Source organism: Motacilla alba, chromosome 6 (assembly GCF_015832195.1).
Source record: "Motacilla alba alba isolate MOTALB_02 chromosome 6, Motacilla_alba_V1.0_pri, whole genome shotgun sequence".
In the NCBI taxonomy this organism is placed as follows: domain Eukaryota; kingdom Metazoa; phylum Chordata; class Aves; order Passeriformes; family Motacillidae; genus Motacilla; species Motacilla alba.
In genome coordinates, this window is record NC_052021.1 from 3,020,406 (window position 1) to 3,042,819 (window position 22,414).

At 50.3% G+C, this 22,414-nt stretch overlaps 3 protein-coding genes across 8 annotated transcripts in view; 2 read left to right on the forward strand and 1 right to left on the reverse strand.

Annotated features, from left to right (window-relative positions):
* Nucleotides 1-22,414, forward strand: part of LOC119702804 (C-type lectin domain family 2 member D-like) — a 603,052-nt gene that overhangs the window by 60,306 nt on the left and 520,332 nt on the right. The window lies entirely within an intron of this gene.
* On the forward strand, nt 1,100-4,381 carry LOC119702825 (protein ecdysoneless homolog). Of its 5 annotated transcripts, XR_005257451.1 has the most exons (5): nt 1,594-2,086; nt 2,167-2,209; nt 2,762-2,879; nt 3,145-3,322; nt 4,358-4,381. XR_005257451.1 is itself a non-coding variant. In XM_038141464.1 (3 exons), exons 1-3 carry the CDS (start codon nt 1,579-1,581, stop codon nt 3,374-3,376), a joined length of 267 nt encoding a protein of 88 aa, XP_037997392.1. In that variant the 5' UTR covers nt 1,100-1,578; the 3' UTR covers nt 3,377-3,992. The 5 variants fall into 5 exon arrangements, 2 of the variants coding, with proteins under 2 accessions (XP_037997392.1, XP_037997390.1); XR_005257450.1 differs by lacking the exon at nt 4,358-4,381 and having other exon boundaries at nt 3,145-3,992; XR_005257449.1 differs by lacking the exon at nt 4,358-4,381 and having other exon boundaries at nt 3,235-3,992.
* On the reverse strand, nt 13,567-21,242 carry NUDT13 (nudix hydrolase 13). Its single transcript, XM_038141434.1, has 9 exons — nt 21,200-21,242; nt 19,367-19,477; nt 18,363-18,502; nt 17,754-17,861; nt 17,283-17,389; nt 16,318-16,443; nt 16,000-16,111; nt 14,679-14,833; nt 13,567-14,134 (listed from the first exon to the last, which is right to left on the reverse strand). Exons 2-9 carry the CDS (start codon nt 19,447-19,449, stop codon nt 13,937-13,939), a joined length of 1,029 nt encoding a protein of 342 aa, XP_037997362.1. The 5' UTR covers nt 19,450-19,477; nt 21,200-21,242; the 3' UTR covers nt 13,567-13,936.

Below are 22,414 nucleotides of genomic sequence, written 5' to 3' on the forward strand. Positions count from 1 at the left end.
ACTCCTGTCCTGCAAAAACCTTGGTAATAAAAAGCGCCCCACTCTGTTTGCGCTGGTCGTGAACGGCAGCCCCGGGGAAGCTGCTTCTGGGGCTCTCAGCAGTGCATTATCCCAGGGATTCTTGGGGTGAGTTGGGCCGGGCCAGGCCAGGTGCCCGGGGCCAGCAGAAGCGCTCTGAGCCTCTCCTCTTCCCCCCGGCCCGGCCGCCTCATGGCGGCCCCACACCCGCCCTGCGAGCTGCCGCCTGCTGCTGGCCCAGGGCAGCTGCGGCTCGGAGTCCGCCTGCCCAGGGCCGAGAAGCAGCAGCCCCGGGCTGCTGACCATCGTGCCCCGCATTCCCTTGCCCGGCAGCGCTTTGGGCTCCGAGGCGCGTTCAGGTTCGTGCCGTGCACGGACACCTCCCGCCCGCCCGAGCAGCGGCCCGGAGCCCGCTGCCGCACGGCCGGGAAGTGTCCCGGGCACGGAGCAGCCGCCTCCGTCCCAGCGAGAGCAGCCGGCGGGAGCCATCGCTGCCGCGGCACCGGCTCGGCCCCGGCCATCCGGGCACGGGGGACACCGCGGGCAGCCGCTGCCTCGGCGGCCTCAGCGCAGGGGGGACACGGGGGCACCCGGCACAAGGAACTCGCCAGAACCCCCCCGCCCCTCACCGCGGCCTCTCCGCCCGCAGCGAGCCCCGAGCTGGGGCAGCGCCGACCGCGGGTCCCACCTGGGCTGGAGCAGCGCCGACCGCGGGTCCCACCTGGGCTGGAGCCGCCGCCGTGCGGGAATGACACGACCGGCAAAACAAACACCGGCGCCACGTGACCCGCCTGAAGCACGTTCGGGCGCTGCCGCCGCACTTATAAATAAGTAGCGGTGTGGATGGAGGTGGGGTTTCGCCAGTTGGACCAATCAGCGTGCGGGAAAGCAGTGAATGGCGGCGAGCAGGAGGCGGAGATGAGACCCGCCCCGCCTCGCCCCGCCCCTTTCCTTCCCAACCTGCCCTCCCCTACCTCACCTCACCGCACGTGACCGCACCTCACGTCACCTCGCTGTTGAGGCGGTGGTGCTCCTGCTCCGAGGAAGCCGTGCTGAAAAGAAACTCCGAACGGGCGAACAGCTCATGAAGAAGCGCAGCCCCGGGGAAGCCGCTTCTGGGGCTCTCAGCAGTGAATTATCCCAGGGATTCTTGGGCCGGGCCAGGCCAGGTGCCCGGGGCCAGCAGAAGCGCTCTGTGCCTCTCCTGCTGCCCCTGGCAGGCAACAGAACACAGCAGCAAAGGCATTCATTAGCACAGTGGGCTTTTAACCATCATGCTCACATCTCAAGGACATACAGAAATCATTCTAATCTCAAGGAAGGAAAAGTGTCCTGGATATTTCTCATCTCAGCAGGAGCCTAAGGAAGCCCTCAGCAGCAGGAGATTGGGATAGCTGCAAGGCTGGATTCTGGAGCAGAGGGAGCAGGGTGTGCTCCTGAAAGCCAGACCTTCACCCACAGCAGCCAGAAGGCAGAAAAACAAGGATCCAACAAAGCCTTAAGTGGGGAACGGGTTATCAAGGGTTTTATAAGGAAAGAACAAAGTCTGGGAAACAGGACATGGAAGGTGAGAGAGGAAGGAGAACGGGAGGCAGCTGAGGCCTCTTCAGATTCGAACAGAAAAGGGAAAAGAAGGGGGGAGAAGGGAGGAGGAAAGCAAAGCCTGGCACTGAATTCTACCGCCGCCGGCACCGGCGCTGTGGTCGCTGCCCGTGCACACGCAGCGCTCCCGGCAGAGAGCGCGGCGCCGCCGCCGCCATCGCGCCGCTCCTCCCCGGGGCGGAGCGCGGCCCCGGCGCGATGGAGGCGCTGCGGCGGCCGGCGCTGCCCGAGGACGCGCTGCGCTCCCGCCTGTTGGCGGCGGCGGGCCCGGGCGGCGAGGCGCTGCTGCGGCGCTGCGCTGAGCTGGCCCTGGTGCGCTTCGCCCCGCTCCTGGCCGCCTGCGTGTGGCAGCGGCAGCCGCTCCGCCTGCGCTCCGTGCCGCGCCGCGGGGAGCCGGGAACGGGCCGGGAGGCACGGCGGGAGGAGCGCCCGGAGCGGGGCACGGTGAGGGGAGCCGGCGGCCGGGAACCGGGAGAGTGTGAGGGGAACCGGGAGAGTGTGAGGGGGAACCGGGGGCGGGGATGTGAGGGGAACCCGGCGGCCGGAAACCAGGAGCGTGTGAGGGGGATCCGGCGGCCAGGAACCGGGGGTGTGTGAGGGGGAGCCGGGAGCATGTGAGGGGAAACTGGGAGAATGTGAGTGGGACCAGCCTGCTGGAACTGAGGGCTTGTGGGGGAGACTCGGCGACCGGGAACCGACGGCGTCTGAGGGGGACGCGGCGGCTCGAACCGGAACCGGTGAGGGAAAACCGAGGGCGTGTGGGGGGGATCCGGCGGCCGGAAACCTGGGGTGTGTGAGGGGGAATCCGTCGCGCTCGAGCCGGGAGCGTGTGAGGGGAGCCGGGGCGTGTGAGGGGAGCCGGAGCGTGTGAGGGGAGCCGGAGCGTGTGAGGGGAGCCGGGGCGTGTGAGGGGCACCCGGCGGCTCCGCAGACTCTCGGTGTCACAGCACGGGTTCAGCCAGTGAGGCATCTGGTGCCCCCTCCCTGCTGCAGCGGGGCCATCCCCGAGCACAGCACACAGGATTGTGGCAGCAGCAGGGTCTGGGATATCCGCAGGGAGGGAGACTCCGCAGCCCGTGCGGACAATCTGTTCCTGTGCATGGCGCTGCTGAGCCGCCTCTCCTCTCTCTGCCCCGTCCAGGCGACACCCCGGCGCACTTGGGCGGCACCACGGTGTTCGGGGATAACGTGGAGGATGAGTGGTTCATCGTGTATCTGCTCCGGGAGATCAGCAGGGAGTTCCCGGGGCTGGCAGCCAGGTGAGGCGGGTCCTGCTGAGCTGCTTTGCTGGGAGGGCTGCCGAGGGGCAGTGCCTGGGCTCTGAAGGTCCTGTCTTAACATTGCCCGTCCTGGGAGGTGTTTCCCCATGCCGTACACCTGGGAAGTGTCCAAGGGCAGGTTGGATGGGGCTTGGGGCAGCCTGGGCTAGTGCAAGGTTTGCCTGGCTGTGGCAGGCGGGTTGGAACCAGGTGTTGATCTTTAAGTTCCCTTCTAACCTTAGACTTTCTGTGGGTTAATCAATAGTAAAAAAACTCCACCAGACACGGATTCAGAAGTGTGCTGTTGTGCTCTGCAAGGCTTTTCCTGCTAAGAAACCAATTTCTCCTTGGCCAGCATTGATGACAACGCTGGAGAGTTTCTCTTGATAGAAGCAGCTGATTTTCTCCCCAAGTGGCTGAATCCTGGGAACAGTGAAAACAGGGTGAGTAAAACTTGTGTACACTTGGCAAGGGGGCCACAGTGGGCTTTCATGTAGCAGCTGGAGTTTTCTCTTGCACCTCTAGGCAAGGTGTCTGACTGCCTCTGAAAACCCAGAGTGCTGCCTGTCCCTTGCTGTTGCTCCCTTCAGGAGCACTCCTGTATCCACCCGAACTTTCAAGCTCGGCTAGAACCACTTGGATTTTTGTTTGTTACCATATTGTGGAGTGTTTAGGGCAGAGGATTTGCTGCCCTCAAAGCAGGGAATGCTCAGGGCTGGAGTGTGTCTGTCTCTGTAAGGACACAGGCTTTGTCTGGTACAGGTGAAATAATGAGCAGACACCTTCACCTGGATATGGATGGCTCCTAATGACAGTGGAATAAAATGGAAATAATTAATTTGGTCATTAGCAAAAAACCTGTTTAATTATTTTTCTCCTACTCCGAGATTCTTCAAAGGGCTGGAACACAACACCAGAGTCGATTGCAAGTGTGTACCTGGAGTGTCAGGCTCGTATTTCCCTTTAGTTTGAGGGAGCAGACAGAGTGAGGGAGTTGAGAACATTGCACTCAGGGCTTTTCTTAGCATCAGGAACCAGCAGAGGTCGCATGTGGCACCTGAAATAATGCTTGTTAATCCCGGGATGCTCTGAAGCAGTTGGGTTATGCTGGTTCTCCTGAAGCACTTCTCTGGTTGAAGAGAAACGTGTAACAATTATTGTTAAGGAAACAAGATCTCTTTGATGGAACTTGTTGCAGTTAAAATAGGAATTTTGCTGGGTATCAAGGATTTTTCCTAATGTATTTAGAATGACAAATGTTTAGGTTCACTTGGGGATTTCAATTTGGAACAAACTTTGTGAGGTCCGGAAAGGAATTTACAGAGAAATGTATCTAGGATATACTTTGAGTGCAGTCTCAGGTCCTGCCTGTCATCTGGGTGCCTTCAAGCACACTCTGCTGAGCCTGGAGGGAGTTTGGTGCCTGTGCCAGCGCAGCCACGCTGCAGGGAGTGTTTGTTTCTGCTCTGCTGTTTCAGGTGACGTTCACTCGGTGTTTATATGCCCAGCTGGTGCAGCAGCAGTTTGTCCCAGACAGACGCAGTGGATACACCCTGCCCGCCCCATCTCACCCTCAGTACAGAGCCCACGAGCTGGGCATGAAGCTGGTAATGGTTTTGGTGCATTTTGGACTTGGTTCGTGCATGTGCAGGGAATGAGTCCTTGTCTGGAAGTTGCCTGCTTGTCCAGAGAAATGTGGGCAAAGTCTGTCACACCTTGAGAACCTCTTGTTGTTGTTGCATCTTTTATTGCAGGCTCATGGCTTTGAAATGTTGTGCTCCAAGAGCAGTAAAGTAGCTCCTGATGCCAGGAGAAACGTGTTAAGCGGTCCTCTGTGGGAGAGATTCCTCAGGAGCTTGAAGGAGAAGGATTATTTCAAGGTCTGTGATCATTTGTGTGCCTGTGGCTTTTAACCCTGCCAGGGAAAATACATTTTCACCCTTGAACTTGTGTGAGGAGTTGCAGCGGGGCAAGAGCCTGAATCCTTATCTCTGTGTAAAATGAATCAGTGTCTTTAAAGGGGACATGTGCAGTTTGTTCCCCTTTGAAAGTAATTTGTTTTGGAAATTCAAAATGAAAAAGCAAGATCTGGGGATTGATGCATTCATCTGGAGCAAGGGGAGGAATACACTGGAGTGAAGAAAACCACCAGATGTGATTGTGTGAGGTGTAACTGATTTCACTGGCTTCCATTTCCTTTCCACCCCTCTAGAATCAAATACTCTTCAAGGTCCATACATAACACCATAGGCCTGTTTGGGCCCATGCCAGTGTAGTTTTTGTGTGTGTGTGGTTTTTGTGAGTTCTGGAGGTTTTGGTGACATTTTGTGGGTTGTTTTTTTTAAGATGCCTTTGACTATTTCTTTGAAGTTGATAAATTGGACATAAATTGAGTACTTACTTGAAGGATATAAAATTGGACAACTTTACTGAGACTCTTAGGTTAATACACTTTAATATACTCAAATGTAGGGATGCCCCTTTGCTGCACTGAGTTCCAGGTGCACATGGCAAAGAGGTTTTGCTTGTTCTGGTTCTCTCAGCATTTCTGTGTCCAACAGTCATCCTTGGGAAGCCTGCCTGTGAAGAGGAAGGGCAGGGAGAATTGTTTGGGCTTATGCCTGTGGCTTGCATTAATAGGGAGAAATGGAAGGCTCAGCCAAGTACCTGGAACTGTTGCACATGGCAGAAGATCACTTCCAGCAATGTGTTGCTGTGCCAGAAAGGTGAGAGCTGCTTGACATTCATGAGTGTCACAGACCCTACAAATCCTTTGGCTGACCTTTGAAATCCTCGCTACAAACACCTGCACCCTTTTCTCCATGGCACATTTAACAGGGGAGCTGTGGCCAGGACATACAAGTACTAATTCCTCTGGAATACTCCCCTGGGAGCAGTTCTGGCTTGAGTAACTCTTGATCTTGGCTTAGTGAAATGCTGAGCTCTTCCAAGTGGATTCCAAGTGGGGGCTGCAAAGCATTATTTGCTTGCTTGACTGTACAAAGTGTATAGAAGTGTCATTGAAAAGCAGTCCCAGGGAATAATAAATACAGGGTAATCTGCCTCCTTTGCTAAAGGAGCTGGCTGTGGATTTGTCTGGAAGATCAAATCCAGAAAATAAATCCCTACAGAAATGTCTGAGGCTTTGCCAGCTCATCATATCCTGACTGTTAGTGTTTTGAGTTTCCAGTCTGTGCTGTTTGGGATCTGGCCATCTTAGTATTTACCAAGGCAAATGGAATGTAAAGGAAAAGGGCCATGACCAGTGGCTTTGGAGCCATCAGCTGGGAATTGCAGGGACTGACTGTGTCCTGGTTTGGCCAATACTCTGGGTAGTGCTCTGGTACTTCCCCCAGGTGCATTTCCCTTTTTGCCTTCTGTGTTTGCACAGAAGGAAAAAGGAAGAATTCAAGTGAAAACCTGAATGCAGAGCATGTGATCCCATTGAATCCATTTCAGTGAATGGAATTTTTTTCTTCTAGCTGTGATGAAGTGAGCCCAGGTGATGAAATCCTGACACTACTAGAGACAACCCCCATTGATCTGAAGGAATTTGAGAGAGAAGCAGCTTGTCTTCCTCCAGAGGATGGTGAGCTGGCTGGGGGGAATTATTCCCATTGCAGACCTGCACCATCGTACGTTTTTTTCAACCTAAAGCTTAGCTAAGCTGGGATTTGCCCATCTTTTCCAGGGCTTAGTTCCATTTCCCTGGTTTCAATAGTGGGGCAGGCAGCTGCAGCTTCACCTCTGAGTTCCTGTAGTTGTTTTCTCCCATAGGAGGCTGAGCCAACACTTTCTGTCCTTCTCTTGGAACTCAATCTGGGTAATGGACAGTGGTGATTTTCAGCTGGCATGAGTTTTTAGTGGCTGAATTCCTGTCTGTCAAGACTCAGGAGTGTTCTGGAATTGTTGGCTGCAGAATTGTTGTTTCTTTTCTCCCGTGGTTTGCCTCTTTTTCCCCTTAAATCTGCTCATGCACTTTGATAAACCTTTCTCTTTGTACTCTCTGCAGGCAGGTTCTGTTGGAGCAGCCACATCTGAGAGTGCTGGCCCTGATTCTGGAGCTGAGGCTGCTGAGCTGGCCCCCGTGGATGTGGACATGAACCTGGTGGCAAACCTGCTCGAGTCCTACAGTGCCCAGGCTGGCCTGGCAGGACCCACCTCGAACATTTTACAGAGCCTGGGGCTGGATTTACCTGAGAGCACAGAGCTCACGGGCAGCTGAGCAACACAGGGAGAGCTTTGGGCAAGGCATGGCTGGTGGGGAGATGAGCACAGACACACGAGCAGCATGTGGAAGGAGAGGCCAGAGGTTTTAATTCAGAGCGTTCTGTTCATTATGTGTCACTTCAGCAGAGTGAATTGACCTGCAGCAGCTTCTGTCTGGACACTGTCTTGGGTGGAAATGAGATTTTCCCAGTGCTGACACAGTTTCAGACAACTGAAAAATGATGTTGAATGAATGACTGAAATGAGCTTTTCTTTTCTTACCAAACCTCTCTTCCATTTTCCCAATCAGTGATCCACCTTGCCACATTTCTAAAATGTCCTTTGACCCATTGCTAAGTGGGTTCAATATCTGGGAAGCAGTTCTTGTTCTGGAAATGCTGCTGCCTTCAGGGGCACGTGGGGAAATACCCCATTGCAGGAAGAGTAATTGCATCGAACGTGTAAATATTGGCCAGAAGTAGTTTTTAAATTTATTTCAATAAAAACAGAAATACAGCTTGAGTACTCAACTGGTTTTGAAGGTATGTATAATGTCTTCAGTGAAATATCAGTTCTTGGAGTGAAAGTATTTTTGTAATTGTTCATTTTCTGACTGAATTCCATAATTGCTGAATGTTGGTATCATGCCAGCAGTAGCTGTGTGTGAGCCCAGGCTGAACAGTTTGGGGTTTTTTCAGTGAAAATGGGGCTGGAAGGCATGCAGCATGTTGCTTTCATGTGGAATGAAAAATCTATTTTAGATATGACAACTTTAGTTTCAACAAGATAAATTTGAAATAAAATTCTTATAAATTCCTGATGCACAGACACCAGCAATGCAGTGCAATGCAGGTCCACATCAGCTTCCTAATTTCTCTTTATTCTTTCTCATTCAGCAGTTGGTCAGTTGTCCTCCGCTGATGTTGTGTAATTCCCTTTGTCAGCAGCTCAGGGAGAGCGCTGGCAGGTTGGACAGGGATTAGAGATGGACAGCAAGAGCTGGGAAGTGTGAAGAAGGTTCTGCCAAATTTCAAGGCAATTGGACTGCTGAGAGGTGAGAGACTCAGACAAATCTGTGGTGGGAAATGGGGTTAGCAGAGGTGTTTTAATTTAGACCAGGATAATGAGCAGTTAGTGTGGAAACCAGAGGTGCTGAGCCTTGGGAAGGGTTGGTGCTTGACCAGGGAAGGTGATTAACACTGGAAATACATCAAATTCTCCACTGATGAGGAGTTAGATCAGGTTTAGATCCTTTTAAAAATAGTTGACTTTAGGAACATGATCACATTTAATGCTGTGTGGCCTGTGCTGTACAAAAGGTCCAAATGGATGGAAGGACTCCCTCAGTGCACGAGGAGCACTCCCAGGCTGAGGTTCAGAACAAAGCTGCTCCTTTGCAAACACTCCAGCTGATGTTGCTGCTTGGATAATCTGACTTTTCCATCAGTGGGGCTGGGATTTCTCTGGGGCTCTGCTCATCCCAGCTGTTTCCATTTGTTCAGCAGCTCCACAGTGGAGCCCTTCAAGGCTCTGGAAGTGCTCCCAGCAGAGTTTGCCATGGCAGAAGAAGCATTTCCATGCTGCCTCTTCCACTGCTCTGAGGTAACACACGAGGCAGCTCCGCTTTTGATTCTGAGAGTGTTTTTAGTGAAGGAAGCCTGCTGGAAGGAATTAGGGAAGACAAGTGGTGGGGTGTGGTTCCCTTTCGATGGATTTCTGTCCAAGTGTATTCTGAAGTTGTTTAACTGGTGAATTTTCCCTTCTTGTCTGTGTTTAAACTGGGGGAATCCCCATTCACCTGCACTAGCAAGGGTATCAATTGAAGGAAACCCTGCCTTGCCATCCTTTCAGGGCTATCAGTGGATGGGGAATCCCCATTCTCTTGCTGAAACACATCAGGGAACACCCTGTATGATGGGATTTTATTGGTTTGAAATGAGAGCAAGCCTTCAATCTTCATCATCTTTCAGTTTAAATTGACAAGGAACTTCTGTTGTGCCTTATGTTTTAGGGTTTGAACTGGTAGAAAGCCCCACTGCTTCCATCATTTGAGGGATTTATATAGAGGGGCAAAAAAAGGGCTGGAAAGAAAAGGTGGCAAAAAAATACAGCAACATAAAATGGGTTTATATTGAGGGGCAAAAAAAGGGCTGGAAAGAAAAGGTGGCAAAAAAAAAAATAAAGCAACACAGAACAGATTTATATTGAGGGGCAAAAAAGAGGCTGGAAAGAAAAGGTGGCAACAGAAAAAAGCAACAGAAAAAGGGTGGGGAAAAAGTTAGTAGAAAAAGGGTGAGAAAAAAGGTAGCAAAAACAGGAGGCTAAAAATGGCAGAAGATAAAAAGGGCAAAAAGTGGGGAAAATGGCAGCAAAAAATGGGTGCGGGAAATGGCAGAAAAAAGCAGGAAAAATGGGACAAAAAATGGGGAAAAATAGGGCAGTGGAAAAAGGTGGGAAGAGTTAAAAAATTGAGATGTAATAATGGTAAAAAGATGACATTTAAGAAGCAGGAAAGCTCTAGAAAGGTGAGGAGAAAAGGGTGCAAAGCATGAGCAGAAGAAGGATGGGAAATGTGAGGGATAAAGAACGGGACTCCCAGAGACACCCCCACACCTCAGGCCCCCTCCCAAATCCCACAGCCAGCCCCACGTAGCCCCAGGAGAGCCCCTGCAAACCCCACAGCCAGCTGGGCCTGGATTCCTGCAGGAACACTGGGGAGCAGCTGGGCTCCTTGCAGCGGGATGGAAACAACGCCAGGGCTGGGAACGTGTGCCCACTGTGCTGCCAGGCTGGCAGGCAGCTGTGTGGGGCCGTGCCATGGCAAAGGGTCCTCAGCAGCTGCCAGGTTTCGGGGCTCCAGCTGTAGCTGAGGAGCAAAGGGATCAGTCCAGGCGGGAGAAATCCCATCGTGGGGTACTGCTGCAGAGTGTGGGTGTTTGGAGCAGAGCCTCTCCTCCTGCAGGCCAACGCTCCCAGATGGGAATTGCCCAGGGCACGAGGCTGGGAAGTGAAGAGCAGAGCTGGTGTGAAGGTAAAGCTCAGTTCACTCAGAGAGATCACACAGGCCACTTGAGCACTGTTACAGTGGGAAACAGAAGAGGAGAGATTTCCAGGAAAGCCTTTGTAGCTTGGTGGGGAAAAGGAGTCATGATACCCAGTGGCTGCAGGGATGATGATCCACATTAGTTCAGGCCAGATTTCCTTTTTTTTTTTAATTGGTGAGGGTATTAACCTTAGCTGCAGTGACAAGTCCAAAGAGTTTTGGAATATATTCTAGTTTAATCTAGCTGTCCTCCCTGCTGCATACTCACAGCAGCCATATTTAACTGTCAGATGAGGTGTGAATTTGCTTCTGTCCCTATCCCAAATGTCATCCTTCCTGGTCTTTCAGCTTCTTTTTAATATGCTAGTAAATCTTCTGCGTCCCTCTGTAGTATTTCCAGGGTAAAAACACTGAAGAACTCTAAGAAAGGATGCTTCCTACCACTGAGCACAGGGACCAGTGGATGTTATACCAGCTTCCCACCTGCTGCTAGGTTGAAAAATGAGCAAGATTTGGATGGGAGCTGAAGGCTGGGGCAGCTCAGTTTGTTCAAGCAGTGCCTGAGACTGAACACAGGAATTGTACCTGTGCAATTACAGGTTATTCTGACAACCTGTCTGCTGCGGCTGCCAGAGGTGAGCTGCTCGTGGTTCCTTCAAAAAGGTTTGCTGACAAATGACTTTTACAAGGTGAGGTTGTCAGAGCATTCCATGGAATGCTTATGTCCTCTCAGGCCAAACATCAGTGTGTGTCCACAGTGTCTTGGAGCTTGTTTTAAGGTGAAACAATTTCTTCATGTAAGAGCTGTAATACTAAAGTCAGACCCTTGTGCCATCCACAATGATTGATAGCAAAGCATGGCCTTTGCACACAGCAGCAGAGCAGCTCAGGTGATGGGAGAGCATGTGGTGAGTGAATTTTCTACCTACGTTGTTTCCAGTTAAGACTTTTTTGAGTGATGCCTTAAGTTTTAGCTTTTATATTTTTCAGATTCTGTACTGCTTTGGTGTGCAGTTCTGAGCTTTACATTAAGTGTTGGTGAGCTCTCTTCACAGGGTAGGGAGACAAAACAATTCCTTCTCTAGCTGGGGACCAAGGACAAATGATCCAAATCTCTGGCCCAAGAGCACAAACAAGGATGAATTGAAAAGAGAAAAACAAGGAGGATGGGACTTCATAACCTGAAGGTATAATTGGACAATGAACTCCAATATTTAAATGGAGCAGAACTTTTAAAAGTGAGAGACCCCGTGACCGGGTGTCCATTTTGTGACCATTTTGGTTCATCCTGGGTGCAGCCCTGGCTGGGCTCTTGTGCTGCCCAAGGTGGATCCATGGAGGAGATCCTTTTAATAAATCCCTGCTTTACTCTTTAGCTCTGTCTGGCCTCTGTTCTAGAGCAGCCTTCTCAAGGCATTATGAGCAGTCAGAGATCAAACAGGTTGTGTCCTGAGGTTTGCTTACTTCAATCCTCTGCTGGCACCTGTTGGAGACCAACATGAGTGTTATGCCTTGCTATTTTTGGGAGGTTGGTGGAATGCTGCTCTCAACCTGCTAACCAAAAAGTTACATCTGATTAATCAGACCAGTGCTATCATTCTATATCCTGCTGATGGGTAATACCTATGAACAGTTGGGCTGCAGTGCCCCAGCTGGCAGCTTTTCAGTGCTGGCTCTTGCTGTAAATCCCTAAAGGCAGAGGGGTCTCAGTGATTTGTACAAGCCAAGTGCTCCCAAAGAGGATTCAGTTAAGGGATGCATTCTTGAGAGAAATATGTTGTTGCTCTGTGCCCTTCTGCCTGCCTGCTACATTTCCATGGGAAAGCCCTGCTGTGTTTTGGTGAGGAAGCCTCTGTCAGGATTTGCCTGTTCCTTTTTCTAGGTCTTGCCTCTATGGAGCATGTCCTATCTTGACTACAGTGAGTGTTCTTCAGGCTTCAGATACATTTCTGAGGCAAATGCAAGTGAGGACAATGTCCCTCACCTTGTATTTATGTCCTCCTCTGGGCTGGGTACTGCCTATCATCACTCCTGCTAGCTTAACATCAGGAATGGAGGCCACCAATGTTGTTTCATAACAAAGTCAAAAGGGTCTGGATTGAGGATTTTATAAAACAATTTAAAATTTAATGCTTTTCTGAAGGTGTGATGAGATGATTATCTTGTGGTTGTTCTAGCTCTACCAAAAAATCCCATATTTGAATAGATTGAAAAGACTTTTTCTCTTATTGGTAGCTAAAATCCCAGGAAGGGTGTTTGTACATGCCACCATGGCCGGAAGGAATCCCCTCCCAACCTCCTGAACTAAAAGTAGCCCAAGCACAGTGTCTCTCAAAGGTGTGGAAGACTTATTTTTTTACTTGCTGCTCAGGTGTCAGGACTGCAGATTTTTACCACTGCTCCCCTGTGGTTGTGATATTTTATGAAAATGCCTTTGCTAGGATTTTCTTCTCCTGAGAAGCTGAAGGGCCTCAGCTTCAAGTGTAAACAATTTGTGATCTGCTGCTGTGGGATGCAGCAGGTGCTTCCTCCATTGGTCAGTGTGGGATGTTTCTCTTGGTGGCCAGTCCAGGAGGCAGCAGCTCTCGGACTCTCTGGGAGTCACAGAACTTTGTTATTCATTCCTTTCTATTCCTGTCTCGCCTTCTGATGAATCTTTCCCTCTGTTCTTTGTAGTATAGTTATAGTGTGGTCTTTTTTAATGTAATATATATCATAATATAATAAACCAGCCTTCTGAAATAGAGTCAAGATCTCTCCTTCCTTTCACCAAGTCCTGACTGCCCTGAAGACCCACGGCAATAAATGGTGACCCCAGACGTGGCAATACTCCCCTGCAGGGAGTCCCAGTGGTGGCAGTCAGGGACACATCCCTGTTCCCTTTCAAGCGCCAGAAAGGACTGTCAGCCCGAGTCAGCAGCAGATCAAACATCCTTTCACTAAAGTGTCTCTTTCACTACAGATTCCTTGCCCAGATGGTTCCCTTGTCGTTCTTCCTCCAGAGAGGTGGCACCATTTCATCAGTGAAATCAGACCAGCTCTCCAGGCAAGGCACAGACTTTGGCCTCAGGGTAAGAGGCCCTGATCCTTTCAAGATTTTTCTCTGTTCCAAGTGCAGTTCTTGTCGTAGCAGTTCCTGTCACCTTTGCATTAGCTGTGGTGTTCTAAAATGCTTATGTGCAGGTCTTGCTCTTCCCCTCTCCACCACCAGATAGCTCTGTTCTCTCTTTTTTGGGACAGAAGAAATTGTCTTACCAGTGGGGAAAATGTAGAAGCCCATTTAACATTTACAAAAAAAAAAAAAAAAAAAAATTGGGTATTTTATATGAAAATGGAAGATTGAATAGGAAGAGAGAGAAGAGGAGAGCAAACAGGCAGTGGCTTTTCTTCTGGTTTCTGACAGCTCTCCCAGATCCATATAAACACAGACACTGGAAAGTGCCACTCTCCCTTTATTTTTGTTCTGGGGAAAAGGGTGCACTGGATGCCCACCCCAGAACAGAAGAGATGGAGGAAAATGGGGCATTGGTACCATGGGGTCAGTGACAGCTGGTCACAACAAGTTTGATGCTTTGGTACTAAGAATTTTATTGTACATTTACTTCAAACCATGGGATCTCAGAGGTGATCCACTGTACGTGGGCCTGTCAGGTCAGTTCAGAGACCTCTGCAGGTCAGTGTGTCTGAGTGCCATCAGTGTGGTGCTGCCCTCACTGTGACAGAGCCCTTGCCTCCAGGGGCTTTGGAAGCTTTTCTGTGGAGCTTTGACAGTTCTGGTGGAATCGCAGAGTGGATGAAGCCCTGCCTAAGCTGTGTGGGCAGTCTGCTGCTGCTGAAGCCACTCACGGATCAGCTGGTGAGCAATGGCCTGTTTGGGAGGGAACCAGGGTAAAACACTACCATCATCTTGCTTGGAAGAGCTGGGCTCCCTCTTGAGACCCTCCACAATTTCCTCCAGGCCAAACCATCGGGCTTCCTCCAGTTCCAAGGTGTCCATACTGATCTGGAAAGAATTCAGAGGGCACCAGTTCCTTAAATCAGCTTTGAAGGTGGGCAGTGTTACCTTGCCTGCTCTTGCTTCCGCAGAGATCCCATGCTGGAATGCCCAGAGTGCTACATCCATGCCTGATGCCAGCCCGGGGAAGGATATTTCTATCCACCAGTGCTTTGTTGAGCTGGCTTCCTTAGGGAAGCCACAAACCAACCCTGCTCTGTCGCGGCAGAGCAAAGTGGCTGAGCACAGTAATGAACGTGGTGGAATCTGAGTGTTCTATGGCAAATGCGTGAGGAAACCTCCTCTGCAAAGTTCAGAGGGAAAAATCCAGGGGTCTCTGGGCTTGTGTATGCAGTGACCTGAGTGAAAGCTGGCACCTTGCAACAGGAGGTGATGGGATTGCTTCAAAGTTTCTTCTGCACTTGCAGAAAAAGCCAATGGAAAATTGCACTTTTAGCAGGGTTTGGTGCTCTCCTAACTGAATTCTGTGGACTGAAGGAGGTTTTGCTGCCTGAGGCAGGCAGGGCAATAGCTCGGGGAGCCCGAGGCTCACCTCGGCCCGCTGGGCTCCCACCAGGGCGTGGCAGGCAATCATTAAGGAGCTGCTGGGGAAGGGCCAGTGCTGGGAAGCCGAGTAGCGGAGCGACTCCACCTCCAGCCCCACCTCTTCGGCCACTTCTCGCCGCACTGCCTCCTCCACGTTCTCACCTAGAACCAACCAGAGTTAGGCAAGGGCGGCCCGGCCTCAGGGCAGCGAACCCTGGCGAGGAAAACGCGGGACACTCTCATTCCCACCCGCAGGAGCTCCGGCTGTGCTGTCCTGGAAACACTTGCTGGCGGGATGCTCCATTAAATTCATCAACCTCTGATAAACACAGGCACCGGAGACATTTTTGGCCCCATCTACATACAGATGGTGGACAGAACAATTCAATTTTAAGCCATTTTCCCTCCTGTAATGAGAGGTCTGTAGTTTTTCTCCTAAGCCAGACCGCATGAGCCACAAAATGGATTTTAAAAGGATCAGGGGTTATAACCCAGCAAGTTTAAAGCTTATGTTTGCTATCAGGGACTAGAACAACTGCTAGACACTTATAATTCCCATTCCCTTCAGGTACATAACAGCTATTTGGAATTCTGTCTGCATGCAAACACTGACCTATTTAGATCTCATGTTTTGCTTTTTTTCCCCCAGCTGTCACAGAATCACAGACTGGTTTGGATCCAAAGGGACTTTAAAGATCATTTAGTTCCACCCCCCTGCCATCAGCATGGACACCTTCTGCTAGACCAGCCTGCTCAAAGGCTTATCCAGCTTGGCCTTGAACACATCTGGGGATGGGGACACAGATCACCTGTGTGTCCGTCCTGCTCTGTGAACAGGGATTATGGTTGATGTCTGTTGCAGTAAGGTAGAAAAATCATAAAGAAAGGCTTCATAGAATCAAGCCTGCTCTCCTGGGGTCGCTGGCTGGCCTTGTCAAAGCCAGCATTTTGCAAGTTCCCATGTGAAAGCAATCCTGGTGTGAGCAGCTCCTCAGCATAACAATCTACTCCTGGGTAAAAAACAACTTGCACTTGTATAGACTGTTTTTACAGGGTTAGACAGAAAAATGAAAACTATCTCTCACAAAGAGCTTTTCCTGCATGTACACATCAGGGGTTTGAGTGAGGGTAACAACTCATTAACTACCAATAAAGTAATTGGCAAGAAAGCTCCTGAGCAATTGGAGTCACACACGAGGGCTGTAAAACTGTATAAAAACGAGTTATGTGACTAAAGAATGGGCTTTTTCCTCCCGTGTGATTTATCCCAACAGATGTCCCCACACCCTGCGTGCCCAGGGCCAGTGTGCTGCATCAGAAGCACTCACCCATGTCACAGAAGCCTGACAGCGCCGTGAACATCCCCGGGGGAAACGAGGGCTGTCGGGCCAGGAGGCACCGGCTCCCGTCGGACACCAGGGTGATGACCACTGGAGACACCTGCCACGTGCACCACAAAGCACAGCAAGGGCTTCAGACAAAACGAGGAAGGGCAAATTTTTGCTTTTCCTGGCTGATTGAGGGTTGCTGGCTGACCACTAAAGACAAAATACCCAGCTAGGCACAGATCCCTTTTCCTGCTTCCCCCAGGGGTGAGCCAGCAGCTCCTGTCGCTGTGTCCCTCCCCTGTGCTGCCAGGTGCTCACCTGAGGGTAGTAAGTGACTCCACTGGCGTGGCAGACACGTTTGCTGCCAGCTGGGTTCTTCTCAGTGGGCTGCCCAGTTTTGCTGCAGTACTGGTGGGAATCGTGCCACCGCAGGAGGGACTGGGCCTGCCAACACAGAGGAGCACAAACCTCATTTTTTTATATATGTATATATACACACACCTAGGGGGAAGAAATAATTCAGAGCAGTCTCCCTGAATAATGCTTTGTGTGCAGTTGTGGGGATAAACTCTGATTATCTTTGGAAGCCTCAGAAAGGTGAATGAAGTATGGGCTTTGAAAAGTGGCAGATTCTGCAATCTATGTTTGCTGCTTCTAAAATTGAGTGTTTGGGGGAGGTGGGCAAGAGCTGCTGTTTATTGGGGCATAATGGGAGCTGTACTGGGAGCTGGACTATTGTAAAGAGTCTCCAGCCCGGAATATCTTCTTGAAAAATAGCCCAGGCATCACAAACATTACAGAGCAGGAAAGGAAACACGAGCTATTTCTCCTCATGGGTCAGGACAGCTGATTCTCACACACAGCCCTTTTCCTAGGCCTTCCAAACACAGAGCATCTGCAGAGCACCAGCTTGTAAGGGAGAGGTTTTAAAAGAGCAGCTCTGAGAGAAGATGTGTGAGTTTGTTTGTGATTCCCAGTTTGCCTGGTAGTTGTTGAGCTGAGGACAAACTGGGATTGCTGTGATCTAGCACATTTCAGCTAAATGGCATAAATTACTGCAGTCATTTTAAAGTCACTTGTCTGTTTCTCTTTCCCTTGCATCTTCCTTTTGGGACTAGAAATTTGGGAAAACTGCTGCAATTTATAGTGTGTCTGTATCTGAGTTCCTGAAAGTGTACAGTAGGTACTTCTACAATATTAGATCATAAAACAATGTGGCAGATGAGGAGAAGGGTTGATGTTGGAGATCACAGCTCCCTAAAGTAAAAAGCCCTGTCCAATACCGAAGCCAGCAAAGGAGAATCCTTCCTGTCCACGACAAAGAGAGCCTTTCGTAGGTCAGTAAATGATCCCTGCAGTTCTGACTCAATGACTGATTTATCCAAGGCTCCTGTTCAAGGAAAAAAAAAAAGAAAAAAGAAAACTTGATCTTATAAATTTCAGCTATTATTGCTATTATTCCAATTTTATGCCCTTTGCTGTTCCAATGTACAGTTTCTGGGAGTTCCCATGGAAGTGAACCACGTCAGGGGAAGCATTCCCAAATGTGAGTGGCCTCCCCCAGCCCACCCATCCTAACACACACAGGCACAGGAGCAGCAGTGCAGTCCATGACCTGCCACGCTCACTACAGCCCCTAGAGAGACCCAGCCCAGCCCTCCGTGGCAGGACAGGTCCTCCCAAGGATTAGGGATCTCCTCCATCCCAGTGCCTCAAAGTGGTGCTGGCAGGGGTGGGAGAGGAGTCATCCCAACCTAAATCCAGCGCGAAGCGTGGCCTGTGCTCGTCCGAACATCCGATCAGCACCGACTTCTCCATCCACTGCTCGTTCTCCTGCAGCTTCTGCAGAATCTGTCTCGTCTCTGAACAGCAGGGAAAGGGGAAGAGAAAGCTGTGATGAAAGCAAAAACATCTCTGGATTTGCTCTCTGGATCTTCAAGGCACAGGCAATCTTGGCTCAAGGCAGAATGCCCACGTGTGAAAGGGGACCAGACAAGTGATCCCACACAGGTAGAAACCTAATATCTGGCTTTGCTCCTAAGCTGTAGGAAGTTTAGACCATGTCAGGCTAAGGGTCCCAATGTTGTAATGCCTGGGAAGCAGCTGTCCATTGGTTTTGTCCTGCACCAGCCAATAGCTTTCTCTCAAAGAAAACTTTTCCTACATTACACCAAAAAGACGTTTGTCAGTAAGGCCTTGTTTGTTTTCCTGCCAGCCCTCTCTCTTCAAAAGGCACAGTCCCAAATGTTTAGACCTGATCCCCTCAGAACAGATCAGGCTGACACCATGTGTGTGTCTGTGTTTCATTTCAGCTGTGTCATCCACCAGGTGTTTCTTTCCGGATGCACCGATTCCTTTCTTACCTGCTGCACTGAGCTGTGGTACCAAATATTTCTTCCCAACTTTCTGCAGGAAGGGGGAGAGATTGTGAAAGAGGTAGAAAGTTCCTGAGGTCTGAGCTTGTCTACAAAGGCTGTCATCTTCCTTTAACTGATTTAAGTATCTGCAGTGAGAAAATGATTGGGAAGATGAATTGAAGATCGTGTTGAGATTCTTGCTTATTTGGAGGCCTTTATTTTGCACAGAGCAGGGGGGGCTGAAGGGGCAGATCAGATTTAAGGTATTCCACGTGCTTGGAGAGTTTTGACAGCTGAGTCACTCTTTGGTGCACTGCAGCCTCTAGTGGAGCTGGTGTGGCAGAAAATACTGCAGTTCTTACCAACCACATGAGTACCCTCAAGTTTGGAGATGCAAGAAGATCAGTAACCCAGTCTCTCAGTCCAAAAGGTCTGCTGTAAAGGCTGCAGGAAACCTTGATCTTCCCTTTACACACCCCAATCCCTCCCAGCTCGGAATATTCCGTGAATTTGGATGGCTCCAAATGCTGTTTGGCCGAACCGCTGAGCACCTGTGATGTTGAATCTGGTTCCCATCAGGCTACATGTGTTATGTTGTACCTGTCACACTGATGTGAGGGGTAAAAACCAAGTCTTAGGGCACAGCTGGCTGGAGCTGAGTTAGGAAAAAAAATAATTGGAAAAAGGGTGTCAGCATATTCTTCTTGCAGGCTGTTTGAAGCAGTATTTAAAAAGAGGTGAGCAGCACCACTTCAAGTCTTCCTGGTATGGTAGGAGCCCTCTAGGCAGGACAGGCAATCATTAACAGAGCTTCAGCCTGAGAGAAGCAGTTCTCACCAGTGGTGGAGGGTGCCCAGAGGCCTTGGCTGTTACCCTTCACAGAGCTCACAAGGCATTTATTTCTGTGTGATGGCTGAACTGTAAAGGATTAACCCCCGGGTGAGGGTGAGGTAGGGCTGTTTGTGCCAAGCTCTGGCCTCCCAGTAGTCAGGAATCAGATGAGAACTTACCTCATTTTTCTCACATAGGTGGAGTGCAACCTGCAGGCGAGGGAGGAGACTCTCCTGTGCAGTGCTTGATACACTGCAGCCATAGCCAACACCTGCAGCTTGTGTCTCTGCCTAAAAAAAAGAGCATAAAATGTAATGCAGCAGCCTGCAAGGTCAAGTTTGATTTAAAAGCTGCAACAACCAGATAAATTTCCCTCTCACAGGATTTGTAGAATCTGCTTTCTAAAATGATCACTTCAGTCATACTTCAAACTCCATTTCAGGCCAGTATTAAAGATTACTTAAAGATAGCTCAGTTTGTTTCCATCTCTGAGTGTGTACAGCTCTTCGAGAGCTTGCTTACAAGACTAGATTAGACCTTCCCGTCCCAAATCCCTGTGTCCCTGGGGAAAAGGGCAGAGAAGGTGGCTGCTCCTTTGCTGGTTTCCTACCCAGTTGTAATGGCCCCGATCCAACCACACACGCTATTGCAGCACACAGCGGATCTGTGGGAAAGGCACTGATGCCAGGAGCGAGTGAAAGGCAAAATATCAGCTGTGGAAGAGAATTCCCGGAGCTAGACACGGGACAGCAGCTGCAGCTGAGCGGGATCATCTCCAGCTACGAACACTTTTTGTGCCAAAGAATCCTACCACGTTTTCAGCCCAGGCTGAAGCCTGACCTTGGCTTCAGGATGTCAGAAATAGCCAGAGACCCAAGACAGAAGTGAATTGTGGTGCACAATCCCTGGTGATCACTGAGAACGTTGCACTCTGCAGCCATACAACACAAAACCCTTTATGGAGCAAGTCACGTTTGCTTTGATACAGACACACGGGCAGTGCCAGGGAGAGTCTGAGAGCTCTTCCTTCAGCACAGATCAGTGATGGCAGCTCCAGAGGTGCCAGGAAGAGTCACAGAGCTCTTCCTTCAGCACAGGTCAGTGATGGCAGCCCCGGAGGTGCCAGGGAGAGTCTGAGAGCTCTTCCTTCAGCACAGGTCAGTGATGGCAGCCCCGGAGGTGCCAGGAAGAGTCTGAGAGCTCTTCCTTCAGCACAGGTCAGTGATGGCAGCCCCAGAGGTGCCAGGAGGAGTCACAGAGCTCTTCCTTCAGCACAGGTCAGTGATGGCAGCCCCAGAGGTGCCAGGAGGAGTCACAGAGCTCTTCCTTCAGCACAGGTCAGTGATGGCAGCCCAAGAGGTGCCAGGAAGAGTCTGAGAGCTCTTCCTTCAGCACAGGTCAGTGATGGCAGCCCCGGAGGTGCCAGGAAGAGTCTGAGAGCTCTTCCTTCAGCACAGGTCAGTGATGGCAGCCCCGGAGGTGCCAGGAAGAGTCTGAGAGCTCTTCCTTCAGCACAGGTCAGTGATGGCAGCCCGAGCCGTGCCTCAGCACGGGCTCCTATTTGCAGGTGCAGACTTTGCCCCGTACCTCTGGATATCTCCGCCCCAGATCCCCCTGACTGGGACAATCCCTTGGAGAAGCCACTGGGAGCAGAGGGAGCTGCGCACGCTGGTGCAGACGCCTGTGAGGACGGTGACTGCCACACAGACCGTGTCACAGCGGCTTTGCTGGGGTGACAGCGGTGTGTGTCCCCCGCACAGCCCGGCGGGCGAAGTTCCCGGCGCTGAAGCCGGAGCGCCGCCTCCGCTCCGGAACGAGCAGCGCTGGCAGCGGCTGGGACCAAGGGAAGAGCCTGCGCCCCCACCCCTTCCCCCCTAGGAACCACCGCGCCAGCCTTGGCTGGGAGCAGGAAAACTCCCGAGCAGGAAAACTCCCGGAGGCCGTCCCGAGCTCCGGAGAGCTGCAGCGAGGCTGGGCTGCCCGCGCTGCCCTCCCGAGCGCTCCCCACTCACTGCGCGCCGTGCGGAAGCGGAGCTGGCCCGGCGCTGCGGAGCGGAGCGGAGCGGGCTGGCCCTGCCCGGCGCTCCGCCGCTCTGCCTCACCGGGAGCGCTGGGAAGTGTAGTTCTGCGCAGGCCGCAGGCTCTTCCCGCTCGGTACTTTCTCTCTCTCTTCTCCTTTTCCCTTTTTTCCCCACCCCAAGCTTCTCCGGGTTTTGTATGCCCAGCACAGGAGCGCTGTTTGAAGTAAAGGACCGCAGGTCCTCGAATAGGAGAAGATGCCAAAAATCACACGGGGCACCGTTTGTGATCGTTTGTTTGTGGGGAATTTTGGAAGGAATTTGAGATGGGACTTTTGGAGTTATTTTTGATGATGTAGTTTATTTTTTCTTTTTTTTTGTATATAGGTAGGAAGGGTGAGTTTGGTTTACGTTTTATGGTATGGTTTAGAAGGTTACAAGATCTTTAGTTATAAGACTTTTTAAGGATAAAATATCATTAATAAAGATATTGTTAAAATATTGCTGAAATATTGTTAATAAGGATATTTATTTTTTGACTTAACCTTTAAATATTTTGTTTTATGGATTTATGTTATACTGTAAGCTTTTCTAGTTAATTATGTAATGACATACAAACTTATAATATTGTATTTTTTTGTTTATTTTTGTAGTCACTTTATTTTTTAACATCTTAAACTTTAAAACTCTAAACTTTTGTTTTTTACTCAGCTTAACGTGTTTTTGTTTTAAACTATAGATCCACATTTTTGCTTTTAGCACTGAAGTTTGGAAGTTTTTTCCAAGGTGTCACAGATCAAATTCTGTGTTTAATTTTAAGCTTTGGTTTACAGGCTCAAAGTTTTGAGAGTTCCTTGCATTTCAGATCCCAACAGCTGGATATATCCAAAGGCTGGAGCTGTTCACTGCTCCAGCAGCCAAATACCCACAGCTGGATTTGAAGAGCTCTGATCAGAAGCACCCTGTGCCAGGGCACGTCAGAGTAATGACAAATCACTTTTCATTCCTTTGCAATCCAACAGATTCCTCTCGAGCATTGAAAACATTATTCTGGGTCGGAGCCTACCTGACTATATTTAGCACAAAGAGAATTGTATAAACATACAAAAAGCAAATGTTTTCAGGGCAGCCTGTTGCTTTTTGGTCATGAATTGAGCTGTTCTAATCGAGAATTCACGTCATGTAATCTGAGAGCATAGCTTGTAAAAA

Excerpts from the sequence above, each read along its gene's own strand:
- LOC119702825 (XM_038141462.1), top strand. The coding sequence starts at position 1,819 with ATGGAGGCGCTGCGGCGGCCGGCGCTGCCCGAGGACGCGCTGCGCTCC. Across the intron at positions 2,087-2,166 it reads GAGGGGAGCCGGCGGCCGGG|AACCAGGAGCGTGTGAGGGG; the intron begins AACCGGGAGAGT and ends CCGGCGGCCGGA. Across the intron at positions 2,210-2,761 it reads CCGGCGGCCAGGAACCGGGG|GCGACACCCCGGCGCACTTG; the intron begins GTGTGTGAGGGG and ends TGCCCCGTCCAG.
- NUDT13 (XM_038141434.1), bottom strand. The coding sequence starts at position 19,449 with ATGGCTGCAGTGTATCAAGCACTGCACAGGAGAGTCTCCTCCCTCGCC. Across the intron at positions 18,503-19,366 it reads ACCTATGTGAGAAAAATGAG|ATACTTAAATCAGTTAAAGG; the intron begins GTAAGTTCTCAT and ends TTCTCACTGCAG. Across the intron at positions 17,390-17,753 it reads ACGCTTCGCGCTGGATTTAG|GAGCCTTGGATAAATCAGTC; the intron begins GTTGGGATGACT and ends TTCCTTGAACAG.